This window comes from Pan paniscus, chromosome 1, assembly GCF_029289425.2.
Source record: "Pan paniscus chromosome 1, NHGRI_mPanPan1-v2.0_pri, whole genome shotgun sequence".
NCBI classification, from domain to species: Eukaryota; Metazoa; Chordata; class Mammalia; order Primates; family Hominidae; genus Pan; species Pan paniscus.
Genome location: NC_073249.2, coordinates 137,192,539 through 137,207,290, shown reverse-complemented (window position 1 = coordinate 137,207,290; position 14,752 = coordinate 137,192,539). Strand labels below are relative to the sequence as shown.

The window sequence follows — 14,752 nt, the reverse complement described above, 5'->3', positions numbered from 1 at the left end:
CCCCTAAACTGATGGTATTAGGAGGTCGTTCCTTTGGGAGGCGATTAGGTCATGATGGCAGAGCCTTCATGAATGGGATTAGTGGCCTTAAAAAGGAGGCCTGAGAGAGACCCTCACTCCTTCCACTATATGAAGACACAGCAAGAAGTCACCCTCTCTGAACTAGAAAGAAGACACACACACACAGACGTGGAATCTGCTGTTGCCTTGAACTTCCTAGCCCCCAGACTATAGGAAATAATTTTTTTTTTTTTTTTGAGACAGAGCCTCACTCTGTCACCCAGGCTGGAGTGCACTGGCATGATCTTGGCTGATTGCAACCTCCACCCCCTGGGTTCAAGTGATTCTCCTGCCTCAGCCTCCTGAGTAGCTGGGATTACAGGTGCCTGCCACCACTCATAGCTAATTTTTTTATTTTTAGTAGAGACAGGGTTCCACCATGTTCGCCAGGCTGGTCTCGAACTCCTGACCTCAGGTGATCCTCCAGCCTAGGTCTCCCAAAGTGCTGGGATTACAGGCATAAGCCACCATGCCCAGCCAATTTCTGTTGCTTATAAGCCACCCAGCTTATGGTATTTTGTTATAATAGCATGAATATACTCTAAAACAATCCTTTAAATTTTTAAAATTATTATTCTGATTATCAGAGTAATATGTGCTCAATATAAAAACAATTCAAACATACAGAACTTGATGAAAGGCCCTAGTAATCCCACACCCAGAGATAATCACCATTAACAGCTTGTTATATATGCTTCCAGACTTCTTCTGAAGCATACATTTAATAACATGTATATCTTAATGCAAAAAAGTACAAAAAAATGGAATCATACTATTCATATTGTTCTGCAGCCTCCTTTTTTTTCACTTATAGATTTTGGACATCCTTCCATGTAGGTACAAATAGATCTAGCTTATTTTTGTTAATGGCTGCTTATGGTTTCCTTCTACAGATCTAGCAAAATTTGCTTAAACAGTTTCCTACTGGGCCTTTATTATTTGATTTTTACACCATTACATGTTCCCACTATTACAAACAATGTTGCAATAAGACACGTATATATGTATTTTTTGTACATGTGTAAATATTTCTGACATAATTTTTGCACAAATATGCTTAAAGCACAAACTCTTAGACATGGACTTACCTATTCAAAGGGAACACACCTATTTATCAAAAATTTCCAAATTGTCCTCCAAAGGGGTTTGTCCAATTTCCTCTTACTTTTACAGTGTGTGAGAGTGTCTATTTCTCCACATTTGACTGTTTTCTGAATATCACTTTTTTCTTTTCTCGATTTATACCAATCTTAAAATCATGTTTTTCAAGTCTAGAATCACAATTTAAAACCCAGGGAAGATCAAAAGAACAAAGTACAGAAGATTGGTTTTTTTGGTTTTTTGGTTTTGAGACGGAGTCTCACTCTGTCGCCCAGGCTGGAGTGTGGTGGCACCATCTCAGCTCACTGCAACCTCCGCCTCCCGGGTTCAAGCGATTCTCCTGCCTCAGGCTCCTGAGTAGCTCGGATTACAGCTGCGTGCCAACATGCCCAGCTAATTTTTGTGTCTTTAGCAGAGACGGGTTTTCACCATGTTGGTCAGGCTGGTCTCTAACTCCTGACCTCGTGATCCTCTTGCCTCGGCCTCCCAAGGTACGGGACTACAGGCGTGAGCCACTGCACCCGGCCTATAATTTTTTTTTTTTTTTACAAACAGCAAAACATTCCATATTCATTATAATAGTGGGCTGTTTTCAATAAAAATATCACACCACTAGTTGTTAAGTTTTAAAAGACCTCTCATCTCTTAGATCAGCAAATCTGACACTGATTAGATCACTTACACACACTCCCTGCCCATACACCTCCTTCTTGGCAGTGTGTGGAACAGGAGTGGCTGCTGGCAAGGAGGGTCGGGGAAGGAAAGTGAGAGCAAAAGGGCCGAGGGCTCAGAATCTGGTGTCATCTTGTAAGGGTCTCGGGCAGTCCCTTGAGTGTATTCTGGACCTCTCTGTTCGTGTTCCTGTTTGGGCTGCTCTTCTTCACGTCCAGTGCCTGAGGGCCAAGTGCTCACCATCCAAGGGTCAATTCTATCAGCTCCTCTCTGAATCCTTTTCTGAAACCCTGGACAATCATTCTCTTTAATGTCTCACTGTCTCTGAACCGACACCTTCCTGAGTACCTGTAACATTTGTGCAGCATGCTTATTAAGAATATTTAGATGCTGGGTAAACGTTGATTGAACATTTGCTGACATGGAGAGATATTGGTAGAAGACAGATTAGACTTCCGATGGTTTACAGAAACACATGGATTCAGATAAAAGAAGATATGAAAGCACTGGGTTGAACCACATATTTTATTACAACCAAATAACTCCAAATATCCCGCCTTAATTTATTTATTGGCCCCTGCCTCTGCTCACCCACAAAAAAGACTGCAAATGAACCCCGATCCTACAACAACAACAACAACAACAAAAAACGGTGAAATTATCGGGCTGCAAAACCCTCTTAGCATAGAATAATCTTTTCATCTGCCTCTTTCAGATGTAACATATTTTTGACGAAAAGAATGGGATGAAAACGGCGGGCTCAGATAAAAACAAGAACCGACTTTCCAATACAGCTTCAATAGCAGACGGAACACATGAAGCTGAGAAACTGTCCATGCCAAGTAGTAGTTGTGTGTGCCCCAAAGCTCAGGTAAGTACTTCTCCTTAGAGTTGGAAGGCGCTTAAGTGACTTTTTAACGTAATTCAACTCCCCACCCCCAGCGCCAAGTCTTAATATCAGAGTTTAGTCGACGGGACAGCCTCCTTCGCCCAGGACGGGTGAAGGCTCCTGACCATGCCTCGCAGCTAACTGGCAGCTGCGCCTGCCCGGCACCGAGCCCTGCCCAGGTGGACGCTTGCGAGAGCATTACGGCGATGGTTATGTAGGCTGCCGTTCTTCCCCTCCCAAGCACCTGCTCCGCATCTAGCAGTCGCTCGCCGCCAGTCTCCAACCCCGGGTCCCCTCCCTCGCCACACAGACCCCGTCCGGTCAGGCGCTGCAGGGCCACCGGAGAAAGCGCTCGCAATCACATGGAGGCCCGGGCCCGCCCCATTGGCTGCGGCCGGGCCAGTCGCGGCGCTCGCCGGCTGCGGTTGGTCCCAGAGCTGCAGCGCCTGCACGGGCCCGGAGTCCATGTTACGCTTTGTCTAATTCCCCTCGTTACAGAGTCATGTGCTGCTGCTCCCGTCGCCGCTGCTGCCGCTGCCGCTGCCGCCGCCCGTGGTGCCCCGGCTCCTCCGCCGCGCTTCGAGGTGGCAGCCGCGGGCGGGGCCGCGGGAGCAGGGTCCAGGGCGCAGCGCGCCTTCGCCGCCCCGGCGCGTCCTGGTGCAGCCGCCGCCCGCCGCGGGTGATGCCGCCACCTCCGGCCTCAGCATAAGCCGTGGCTTGGCGGCCGAGCTGCACCCCAAGGTTGGTGCGCACCTCTCCCGGCAGGGGCCGGGGGCTGCGAGGGAAGGCGACGCGCAGGTGGAGCCGCGCCGAGCCGGAGCGCGCAACCCTGGCGCAGGCGCCGCGGCCCGAGCTGCGGTTGCGGCCGGGAACTCATTCGGGGACGTCCGGGGGTCGGGAGGAGGTGGCGGCGAGCGGAGTGGGCTCCCGTTTGCTGCCGCCAGGGCCTGAGAGATTGTTCCGCTTTCTGCAGTCTGAGCGTCGGCCGCTTTGGCCCCGGGCGGCCGGCCGGCCCTGCGAGAGGGGAGTGCGGCTGCCTGGCTCCTGGACCCCTCGCGCGCGCTCCCTTCTCTCGCCTCCCTCCGCCCTATCGGAAAGGCGGGGAGAGCCGGTTTCGGCTCTGCTGGTTCCTCCCGGAGGTGGGTGTTTGGTGTCTGGCATTGCTGGCCCGGCGTCCAAAAGGTGAGCCCTTTAACTTCTCCAGAATCGCCTCCCCTCCGCTTCCTTCCTGTGCAGGGTGGGCTGCGCTGGGAGCCCGGCGGGCGGGGGCGGGGAGGTGAAGGCCCGCGCCCCGCCCCCCGCGCCTGTGGGAGGGAGCTGGGGGCCCGCAGGTGCACCCAGCCGTCCGCGGGCCATCTCCGGGTTGGGTACCGGTATAATCCGCTTCTAGCTTGTTTGGAGGCGTGGGCTCTTGGGAGCGGGACTTCTGCTCAAATCCTGTCCAGGGGCTTGAAAAGGAGGAGAATTGGGGGTGGTTGCCGGGAGGACCAGCCCCTCCAGTTACTGGAGGGTTGATAGGGGCCTTCTCCTTTCCGTCCCCCTTTACTAGGGGGTATCCCTTGCAGATAAATGAGATTTTTTGATTTCTTAAAAAGCCAGCTGCAGTGAAGAAGAACTGCTGCAGGTCGAGGGGAAGAGAGGTAGGTTCTTGCTGGAGAGGGAGAGGTGGGCTGTGAGGTTCCAGGAGCACGCAGTTGGGGGGTGTGTGGCCGAAAGTATGGAGGTAGGGTTGTGGGAAAGAAACAGCCGAAATGAGAGGGAGGGCGCACTCAGGATGTAGGCGGAGAGATGGGGAATAGGTACTGGGGAGTCCTAGCGGAATGTGGGGCCCAGCTGGAGCCGCTTGGCTTATATTTGGCTCCTCGTTGCCTCGCAGATTTCCTGCTCTTGGATCTTGAAAAATATTTTTTTGTTGGACAAAGAAAACTCTGAGGACATATTTTGGAAGAGCTGATTTCTGGAAACTTTCCTTGGCAGCTTTGATAGTAAAATTCCGTACAGGCAGCGTTTATTGAGCACCTATTACGTGGTTTGTACCGGACTTTGGAAGAGTCTGGACAGGCAGGGAATCCCCGTTTGCAGTAATGATGAGGGCTGTCTACCTTATAAACAAATAAGGGGCCCCTCCCAGTGCCAAGAATGAGAGTGATCAGACCTTCCTCGCCATAGCATCTGGGACCTCTGCTTCTTACAGACCTGTGGGAAGAACCCTGCACCATATCCTGTAAATGGGGTCTTCAGGCAGCATTTATTTTTGCAGTCCAAAAATAGTGACCAAACACCTACTGTCAGCTAGGCGAGAGTTGGGGTTCTTGCTTCATCTGTCTTGACACCAACTAACTAAATCCCTGTTAAAATCCAAGTGCAACATGGGGACGAATCTGAGATGAAAATTAGGTGGTTAAAACAGGGGTCACGAAAAGTTGATTTGGGGTGTTGGGTCTCTGTGGGTTACTTATGGAGCCCCCCATAAAATGATTAGGTAATCTATGGAGCCAGCGAAAAATTCCAAAATCTTGAATTGGCACAGTTTATTTCTATATTTGAACACTACGTTAGATTTGTCTCTTTTTTATTGAGGGTGTATGTGTGCGTGTTGATTAAAACCTAACAGATTAGAAGGTTGGAGAGGAAACTGTCCTTAGATGACCCAGCCTTCCATTACCATGTGGAGTAGCATATGATGCAACAGTTAAAGTATTGAGCCATATTCATATCATTTTCTCCCTGCTGTGTTTTCCAGCATTTAAAAAACGTGGTCAAAACTTGGCCCTTTTTTTCTCAAAATCGCTAAAGTTTAATGGAAAGAAAAAAGAAAAAAACTAGGCCCCTTTTCCCTTAATTTTTATATTATGCAGCATTTTTAAAAATTAATTTTAGAAAATTCTGATGTGTTTGTCATGTCCAAATAGTTAAATTGTTTTGGTAGCTATAGTTTGGAAATTAGACTCGATTCTGTTCTCAGTACTGTAGACAAAATAGCTATTAAAGTCAAAAGTTTGTCAAAACTTTGTAATCATGATTATTATGTTGTTGAAGTGGTAGCTTGTAAGAGATTTCAGTTATTTTTAATTGGAGCTGGTGTTTGACATTCTAAGAAACACCAGCTAATATTTGTTGAGTGCCAGCAGGAAGCAGAGAACTGGAGTGGGTGCTGTGGGATCTTAACAAGGCAGGAGAGGATTCTCGTAGTAATCACAGAGAGCAGATAAGACAGGCACACATGAGGATGCCAGCAGAAGCAGACAGTTACAGTTGTCTAAGAATCCAGGGTGTGTGGAACCAGATAAAAGTGTATGAAGTATGCTGAGGGAGGAGTGGAAATCTGAATTGACTTTTGACAGTGGTCAGGGATGTGGAACAGAATATACGACTAATAAAGGAGGGTAGAGGGAACCTAGTTAGTGAAAAACTTAACCACAAGTCAGTGGTGTTAATCATTTGCCTCAAGACCAGTGGCTCTCAGAAGTAGGCAATTTTGCTTCTCAGCAGACATTGAGGAATGTTGGAGACATTTATGGTTATCATTAGCGAGGTGGCAGGTGCTGCTGTCATCTAGTGGCTAGAGGACAGGGATGATACATAAGCATACTACTGTGCACAGGACATCAACCCCCTTCCTCCTAAACAAAGAATGATCCTGTCCAAAATGGCGATAGTGCCTGCCCTTAGATCTCAGAATAGGTCTTGAAGGGAGGTGGTTCTTGACATGGGAGGAGTAATAACATTGAGCTTAGGAAGCTGATGTAGGAGACTTTTGTGCTCAGGTCTGATGTGATTAGGGTCTGGGCAAATCCTTATTGAAAGAAAGGGGCAGTTTGGAGGGAGATCATAGCAGATGAGCACAGTATGATAGTGGAGTAAGTTGGGAATCATAGAAATCAGAATTGGCATTTTAGAGGGGCCCTATCCAATTTATTTATTTTAGTAAATTCTTACCCTTTCTAGGTAACTTTTGTTAAACCCCAGGAACCGTGAACTGCTCCTGAAGACAGGTTATTACACCTTTGGACTGTTTGTTGTATTATTACTTGAGCTGAAGACTGTCTCCTTGAATTTTTTTTTCCAATGATTTTCTTCTTTTAGAGCTGCCTACTCTCTTTGAATGCACCAAGACAATATGATGTCCCCTTACCCCCAGTTGACTTTGCTAATGCAAACTAGTCCCAATTCTTTTCACAGTCTTTTATTGGGATGTGGTTTCTCGATGTCTTCTCAGTTTATCGGCATCTCACATGGAGAATCTGGAATTGAATATGTAATTGAGATGTGATCTGGCCAACAGAGAGTACAGTAAGACAGCTGTTTGCTGAGACCTAAGCATAAATGTCTGCTTACTGCACCTTAAGCTTACAACTGCCTATGATTTTCTTAGGCAGTGCCGAGGACAAACTTCTTTATTAGATAATCATGTTTTGGATAGTCAAAACCCCCAGATATTTGCTCTCTGAGCTGCTGCATCCTGTATTTCTTGGGCAGATTTTTTTGGAGAAGTTTTTTTTGTTGTTGTTGTTCCTTCTCAATGTTATCCTATTTATTTTGATCCAGTCTTCTAGCCTTTGACATTTTTGAATTTATGCCTTCTAATTATATCAGAGAGGAATGGAGGATGACTTTGTTGAAAACTGTAGTCAGTTAGTACTATGTAAAACTCAGTAGTTTGGGGGCTCTGTTGGTCCTATATGAGAGCTGAGATCACTGAGTGATGGAGGTGAGTTCTAGGGCTAATTAGCCCTTATTTTGGGGGCTTCTTAGAAATCTAAATGCCAAGCCAAATGGCATTTAGCTCTTGAAATGTTTGCACCTGGGGTACCATTTTGAAATTGTTCGAGTCTGTTGCAAGCTTCTGAAATCTGAATTCCTTCCTCTGGGTCTTTGTAGTTCTGTTTATGTATCTGGAAGAGAGTTTCTAATGTTTTGTGCAAATCTGAAGCTTGCAGGGTTAGAGTTGCTTTTGAAATTTGTGAGAAGGTAGGATAACTGGCAAAAATCAACTATGGACTTGTTTCCCACTCAGGCTAAGCTTTGTTTTCTTTTTTGCTAATATGCCTCAAATATTTAGTGACAGCCTTATATTTAGAGAAGGAGAGAGGATTGAGGTTTAGAAGCAAACCTTTTTCTCAGAGCTTGGCTTTAACTTGCCGTTGATGTAAGTTCATACTTAACTTGAATTTTACAGTCTTCACTGCAAAGACATTAGGAAATTACCATTCCCAGATGTCTTCTGAAGCTGGCAGGTAGGAAATCCCAGGTACCTTAGTGCCAAGTTCTCTGAATACTCTAGATCTATCCAATGAACTAGATTTAATAAATTACTTGATTTGGGTGGTAGCTGTCTCACAGTGTTGAAGGAGAGCTAGAGGAAAATTTCAAATCTCATGGCCAAATGTGTGTGACCTCTTTGTGATGAGTGTCCACTGTGCTCCAATCCTTTGTTAGTGTGTTGGCTGTCCAGATGGTGCAGTCTACTTGGTTTCCCTTCTTTACCAGTCCACGTGGGAAACCTCTTTATATCCTCTGGAGATGAAGGATATTCCAATGAAAAGAAGGGATGCCTTTCGAATATTTGAAATTTCTTGAGGGGAAAAGTGTTGCTGTCCTTTTATATTTTCAAAGGCTGTGTCGAAGTTGGAGTCTTAGAATTAAGGATGCAGTTATGTCACTTTGAATAGAAAGAATATTATAGCTGGAAGGGATCAACCCTTAAATTTTATTTTATTTTATTTTTTTAGACGGAGTCTCGCTCTGTCGCCCAGGCTGGAGTGCAGTGGTGTGATCTCAGCTCACTGCAAGCTCCACCTCCCGGGTTCACACCATTCTCCTGCCTCAGCCTCTGGAGTAGCTGGGACTACAGGCACCCGCCACTGCACGCAGCTAATTTTTTGTATTTTTAGTAGAGATGGGGTTTCACCGTGGTCTCGATCTCCTGACCTCATGATCCGCCCGCCTCGGCCTCCCGAAGTGCTGGGATTACAGGCGTGAGCCACCGCGCTTGGCTACCCTTAAATTTTATAGTTGAGCGTATCCAGGCACAGGGAGGTGATGTGCTTAGCGTAAGTTTACACATGTAGTGACAGAGTAGGCATTAGAATCTATCTGCCTTAAAGACCACAATAAAGGCTAAGGATCAGGATTTCTTCTCTGCTTAGAGGTGTGTAAACAGTAGGGTCCCTCGGGTCTTATTTACATAATTGATCTAAAAGAAGGAACACACAGTGGAATTTCTAGGTTTGCAGATGACAGCTTTTCTGGATTATGAAATGTCTAACCACTGGGGATTTGCTCCAGGGAAACCATACTAGGATGTATTAGTCATCAGAAGATTTGCAGGTGAGTTTCTTGTGGGCAAATAGGTGGTTGGGTATTAAGGGGAAATTACAGAATTTTCATAGGATGGTGTTTTGTTGGATAAACTCAGGGAAGGGCTCTGAAAATACCTTCATGTTGTTGTCCTGACTTGCTGTTGCAGAAAAACAAAAACCATGAAATGCTAGGCTTCATCAAAAAGATTTTGGGGCTGGGCATGGTGACTCAGGCCTGTAATCCCAGCAGTTTGGGAGGCCGAGGTGGGCGGATCACCTAAGGTCAGGAATTCGAGACCAGCCTGGCCAACCTGGTGAAACCCCGTCTCTACTAAAAATAAAAAAATTAGCCAGATGTGGTGGTGCCTGTAATCCCAGCTACTCGGGAAGTTGAGGCAGGAGAATCACTTGAACTCAAGAGGTGGAGTTTGCAGTGAGCTGAGATCACGCCATTGCACTCCAGCCTGGGCAACAGAGACTCTGTCTCAAAAAAAAAAAAAAAAAAAAGATTTTGGGGAAAAAAAAACAAAATATGGCCTTAATTGAGTTTTCACTGTGTTTTTTCCCCCAAATTCGTGGGCACCTAACCTTCAGAAAGACACTAGAGCTGGAATGACCATTGTAATGATACCTAGAATGTTTGGACATTGCTGCTAGAATGTAAGCTTCATGAGGACAGGGTCCTTGCTTATCTGTTTCTTTGATAAAAATATTAAGATTTCTAGCACCTGGAAAGAGTCATCTGAGAGGAGATGGCATGGAGGCCTATGAAACCACAAAGATAGGGCCATAGGCAGCCTTGATAGTTCACTTTATTCTAATAAGCCCAAGCGTGCTATTTTAATTGCCTCCTTGTCTTCCTGCTCCAGTACTCTGTCAGTGTGGTGAGGGTAGGGATTTATCTCTGTTGTTCTCTACTGATTTTCTAGTGCCTTGCACATGGCACTATTAGTATTTGTCACCCAGAGGAATGAATGAAGAGGTATACCTTAAAGCTTTACAAGATATAAATTCAGGATGAATGCCAAGAAATATGGTTTTTCTCAACCCTGGCTGGCATCAGAATCAGTCTGGGGAATATTTTTTAAATACATATATTCAGACCCTTCCCCATGCCTATTGAATCAGAATCTCTGGATATGGAGTTTAGTTTTGAAAACAGCCCTCCCTGCCTCCAGGTAATTCTAATATGCAGCTCAGCTCAGAACCACCATCTTAGTAGTTGTGCACGAAGGTTGGGTACTGACTGAAGACACCTTCAAATGGGTTTGAAACATTTGTGGCCAGCAAGCCCATCATTGGTTATTAAGACAAAAGAGAAGCTTTAAGGATATGTCAGTCTTCTTGGAAGGTATAGTGACCCAAACAGCACATGGTCCACCATGGCCTTTGGTGCCTCCATGAGATAGTGCATCCTGGGCTGGATGGATGATGGGACCAACTCCCAGTCCATCCTTGAGCAGTCATTTCCAGAGTGGGTCCCTGATGACAGTTTCACCAGCCCATGAAAAAATGAGAAGAGTGAAGACAGTGCAACAAGCTTTTCTGTTTCAACTTGAGTGCTAAGTTTATTCAATTATAAGAGTCTGGTTTTTTGTTTTGTTTAATCTTGGGTTGTCCTTCCTACTGGAGGGTTGGCTTGTTTTTCATTTTATGAAAGGATGATGATGGTTTTTTGGTGTCATTTCTAGGTCCAGTTTTAAGCTGGCAATTTTGTGATAGTCTTTCTTTTGACATTTTACTGGCCTGTGAAATCAAAAGTCTGGGAACTACCACTCCTCTGAGGTTTTCAAGATGTCTGTGTCTACCCCTTGACACCTCCTATTGGGGAACGCTCATAAATATGGTGTTAGGTTCCATTACAAGCATTTTTTTTTGTTAAAACATTTTTTTCTTTCCTCTTATGCTTGCTGGTAATAGTTAGGAACATTGCCAGAGAAAGCTTCACTTCCCCAACAATGCATAAATCCCATTGCTACATCTTAGCATCGACAGAGAGCCAGCACTGCAACGAGTTCTACAGAACAAGGAGAAGAAAGGATGTACAAGAAGACATCTTTTTCTCTGATAGTTATTGGCCGCCAGAAAGCTGTGTCTCAAAATCTCTCATGCTATAGAGATAGGACAGAACTCTTCAGATTGGGTATTAGATGCCGTCAGTCAAAATTCTCTTCACTGATTGCTTACAACCCAATTTTAAGAAATATTAGAAAATTAAAATGCTTGGAAAAATGGTCCCCATGATGCTTGCAATGGCACTCTACTGAGTAGGCTTTTAAAATCAGTGTATTCTCAGATATGGCTGCTTTTTTGTTTTTGTATTTAACTTAGCTGGTTAAGAAGTACTTGGACAATGTATGGAACACCTAAAGTTAATAATAACAGCTATTAGGCACTTAATGATTGTCCAAACCTATGCCCTGGAATTTACATGCATTCTCATATAATCCTCAAAACAATTCTGGGTGAAAGATAGACTTATTCCCACTCTACGGATGAGGTCATAAGGCTGGAGAGGTTATGTAATTTGCAACAACGTCACATAGAAGTGGCGGAGGTGGAATTTGAAACCAGACTCATTTTATACCAGACTTTTGTATTTTAAACCAGACTTTTTAATATTTTATAATATATACCTATTCTCTTACCTACTGTACCCTTTCTCATTTCTGCACATTTCTTTGTATTTATTTTATAATACCTAGTAGTATTTCTGTTACATGAAAAAGAGAATCAGGTTTTGAGGTGTAAAGGTACCTGATAACTCCTCTGGTTCGTGCTGCGTGTTGAAGAGTAGAGCCATAGCGGCATCCCGGCATTTAGGCTTCCAGGCCAATGCTCTTGTCGCCCCAAGTTGGTCTTAGAAGTATGAGCCTGTTGGTAAAACTACTTGAATGAAAATTTATCCTGGAATTGAGAGGGTAACTTTAAATCACTTAATTATTCTGGTGTTTTCTCTAGCCCTGTTCTCTTTTGTCACCCATATTGATGATAGAATGCCACTTGTAAAGTACATCTTAAGCACCCTCCTCCTAGTTAGATCTCAGCCAGAATAACTACTGTACATAAACAAATCATGTAAAGATATACCTAATATTTGCTAAGGTGTTATGTCTTAGCTGAAAAAACTGCTGTAACAAATGTTTGCTGAATAAATGCCATAAATATATTCAATATAAAAAAACTATATCCTCAAAGTAAATGAATGAATAAATAAATATCCATGTATCTACGTCATATTCATAGGCTGTTTCATTCGTGCCTTTATTTTTTAAATACAAGAAAATTATACTTCATTATACTCAAGTATAATCTCTTTGCTGGAGTGAATTTATTCTGTTCAAGTTTTACTTTAACTATTGAATTATTTATCTTAACATTTAGCCAGTAATAAAGTACAAATTGGGAACTGGGCTGCAGTTTTATACATCTTGCACAAAACACCCCCTTCCTACAAACACACACACTCAGAGACAGAGAGAGATGCACTTGTTCTTTAACTTAGCTCTCTTAAGATATTTTTCAATTCCAAAATAGTTTCTCTTTCACCTGTTCTAAATTCTTTTCCTTATAACTTATTTATACCTGCTAAGTTCTGTACCAAGCAGAAATTAGATCTGTAATTTCTGTGCTAATCAGAGTTGGATACTAGCAGTAGCCTGGGGGTCTTGAGCAAACAGTGTGCCTCAGAGATGATTTGTGGCAGCAGGCACTCGCCCTCAGGGTGGGGTCATCAGGAGTGGGAGACCCATCAGAAGTGGGCCTGTTGAGCAGTGCATTGTTGCCGCGTAGGAATGTGGGCCGGTGTTGCCAGATCTTCTGATTTTTCACTGTAAGCCAGAAATCTGGATTATTGTGTAAAATCTGATTTTAAAGGTTGGCTAATTCAACATTTTAGAACTTCCTGTAAACCAAACAAAATAGCTTTGTGGGCTGGAAACCGCCTCTTTAGGCCCTTAGAGATAGCCCTTTAGTGGCCAGATAAATGGAAGCATAGGGTTTGAATAAAAAGCACAATACACTTTTTTTTTTTTTTGAGATGGAGTCTCACTCTGTGGCCCAGGCTGGAGTGCAGTGCTGTGATCTTGGCTCACTGCAACCTCCGCCTCCCGGGTTCAAGCGATTCTCCTACCTCAGCCTCCTGAGTAGCTGGGATTACAGGTACGCACCACCACACCCAGCTAATTTTTGTATTTTTAGGAGAGAGGGGTTTTGCCATGTTGGCCAGGCTGGTCTCGAACTCCTAACCTCGTGTAATCTGCCTGCCTCAGCCTCCCAAAGTGCTGGGATTACAGGCATGAGCCACCATGCCTGGCCCACAATACACTTTTAAACATTAATTTAAATTGACATGAATTGAAACTTGATTTCATCCTTTTCTCTCCCAACCCCAGACACAAGGCAGAGCAAAGCAAACCGCAAGCCCCGTACTTTTAATGATAACAATTTCTGACCTTTAAATGTGGTGTATTACATCTGGAGTGGTTGCATTTGAACAGGTTGTCTGGCCTGAGGAGGAATAGGTTTAGGGAGAAATAGGTAGAGTATGAATATAAAAGGGGAGAGGACCAGTGGGACACACACAGAGAGAGAAGGAAGGGTAAGAGCCACTTGGAGTTGAGTAAAGAGATCATCTACCCCAGGAGATACGGGAAGATTTGTTCATATCTTAAAATTGATTTGGGGTAAATGAGGAAGAAAGAGAAAGAAAGAAAAAATGTCAATGTTTAGAAATAGTGCAGAATCTATGTTGGCAGGGGGCAAAGAGTGCTATTATTTTGCAGTTCCTAGTGTATCATGTTAATGTGTACGGTGGCTTCTCCAAAAGGGGAATTGGAATGAAAAGGAAGGAAAAGAGTTTATGTCAGAAAGAAGACTAGGGAGTGAGATAAAGAAGAGGGGTCCAGAGAACAGCTGATAGCAAAAAGTAAACCAAGAATGCTGGAAAATGTTTGCATAGGGGAAAGTTGGCTATGTTAGAGTACAAAGCATCATTTTTTTCCCCCACCCAAACTACGACATTGAGGGGATATACACAGCAGTCCCTAGGAAAAAGATGGTTTGGAACACCAGCTTGTTTTGCTTTTGAAGGGCCAGCCTCCAGGGTCCCTTTGTGTGAAGCAGTGTCAGCAGGGCTGCGTCTGCCCTGTCAGGGCACACTGCCAGGAGGATATTGTCTACTGGTTTTAGCCCCTCTCCACCATCTGGGTATCCTGGTGCAGGACAGGACCTCAGACCTTTACTGTGACCCCAATGTTGCTCCTGTCTTTAGTTTTATTTGCTTTTCTGGGGAAAATCTAACATCGTTTTGTGTAATTTGTTGTACATACACCCTCTTTGAAAGAGAAGAGAGTAATAATTTGAACAGATTTCTGCTACTAGCAGAATCCTAGTCTGAGAGGATTTTTAAGAGCATTTTGCTCTTAATCATCCCAAGTATATAGTACCTTGTTCCTGGAATTTCAGCATTTTCTGTGGGGCGGGGAACAACGTCTTTTCATCATCTGCAGGTTTTATTCCAGTCCTGGGGCTGTGATCCCTGTGTGATCTGAACTATGTCTTTCTAGACTGGAATAACTTTAAATTTCTAATACTTTGGTTGCTTTTTAGAATAAATTCATTTTAAAATGTCCCCTTCTATTTGTTACTTTAGTGCAGTAAGGATCTTTATGGATTTCTTTTCCCCCTTATGGAAACCATTTGTAGTATTGAGAGAATGGGTTCAGGT

General features: G+C 44.2%; 2 protein-coding genes across 6 annotated transcripts in view; one reads left to right on the top strand and one right to left on the bottom strand.

Moving 5' to 3' along the window:
• Positions 1-3,222: 3,222 nt before the first annotated feature.
• On the bottom strand, positions 3,223-11,827 carry LOC134730658 (transcription initiation factor TFIID subunit 4-like). The gene is made up of 4 exons (XM_063605592.1): positions 11,782-11,827; positions 8,210-8,357; positions 7,536-7,702; positions 3,223-4,148 (listed from the first exon to the last, which is right to left on the bottom strand). Exons 1-4 carry the CDS (start codon positions 11,825-11,827, stop codon positions 3,223-3,225), a joined length of 1,287 nt encoding a protein of 428 aa, XP_063461662.1.
• LRRC8D (leucine rich repeat containing 8 VRAC subunit D) overlaps positions 3,327-14,752 on the top strand; it is a 115,171-nt gene continuing 103,745 nt past the window's right edge. For 2 of the 5 annotated variants that reach the window (XM_055116282.2, XM_057302968.2), the window contains exon 1: positions 3,765-3,904. The gene's annotated coding sequence lies outside the window, so the exon portion shown is untranslated. Of the gene's footprint in view, positions 3,464-3,764; positions 3,905-14,752 lie in introns of those variants that run through there. The other 3 variants (XM_034930734.3, XM_055116283.2, XM_057302969.2) reach the window with 3 other exon arrangements.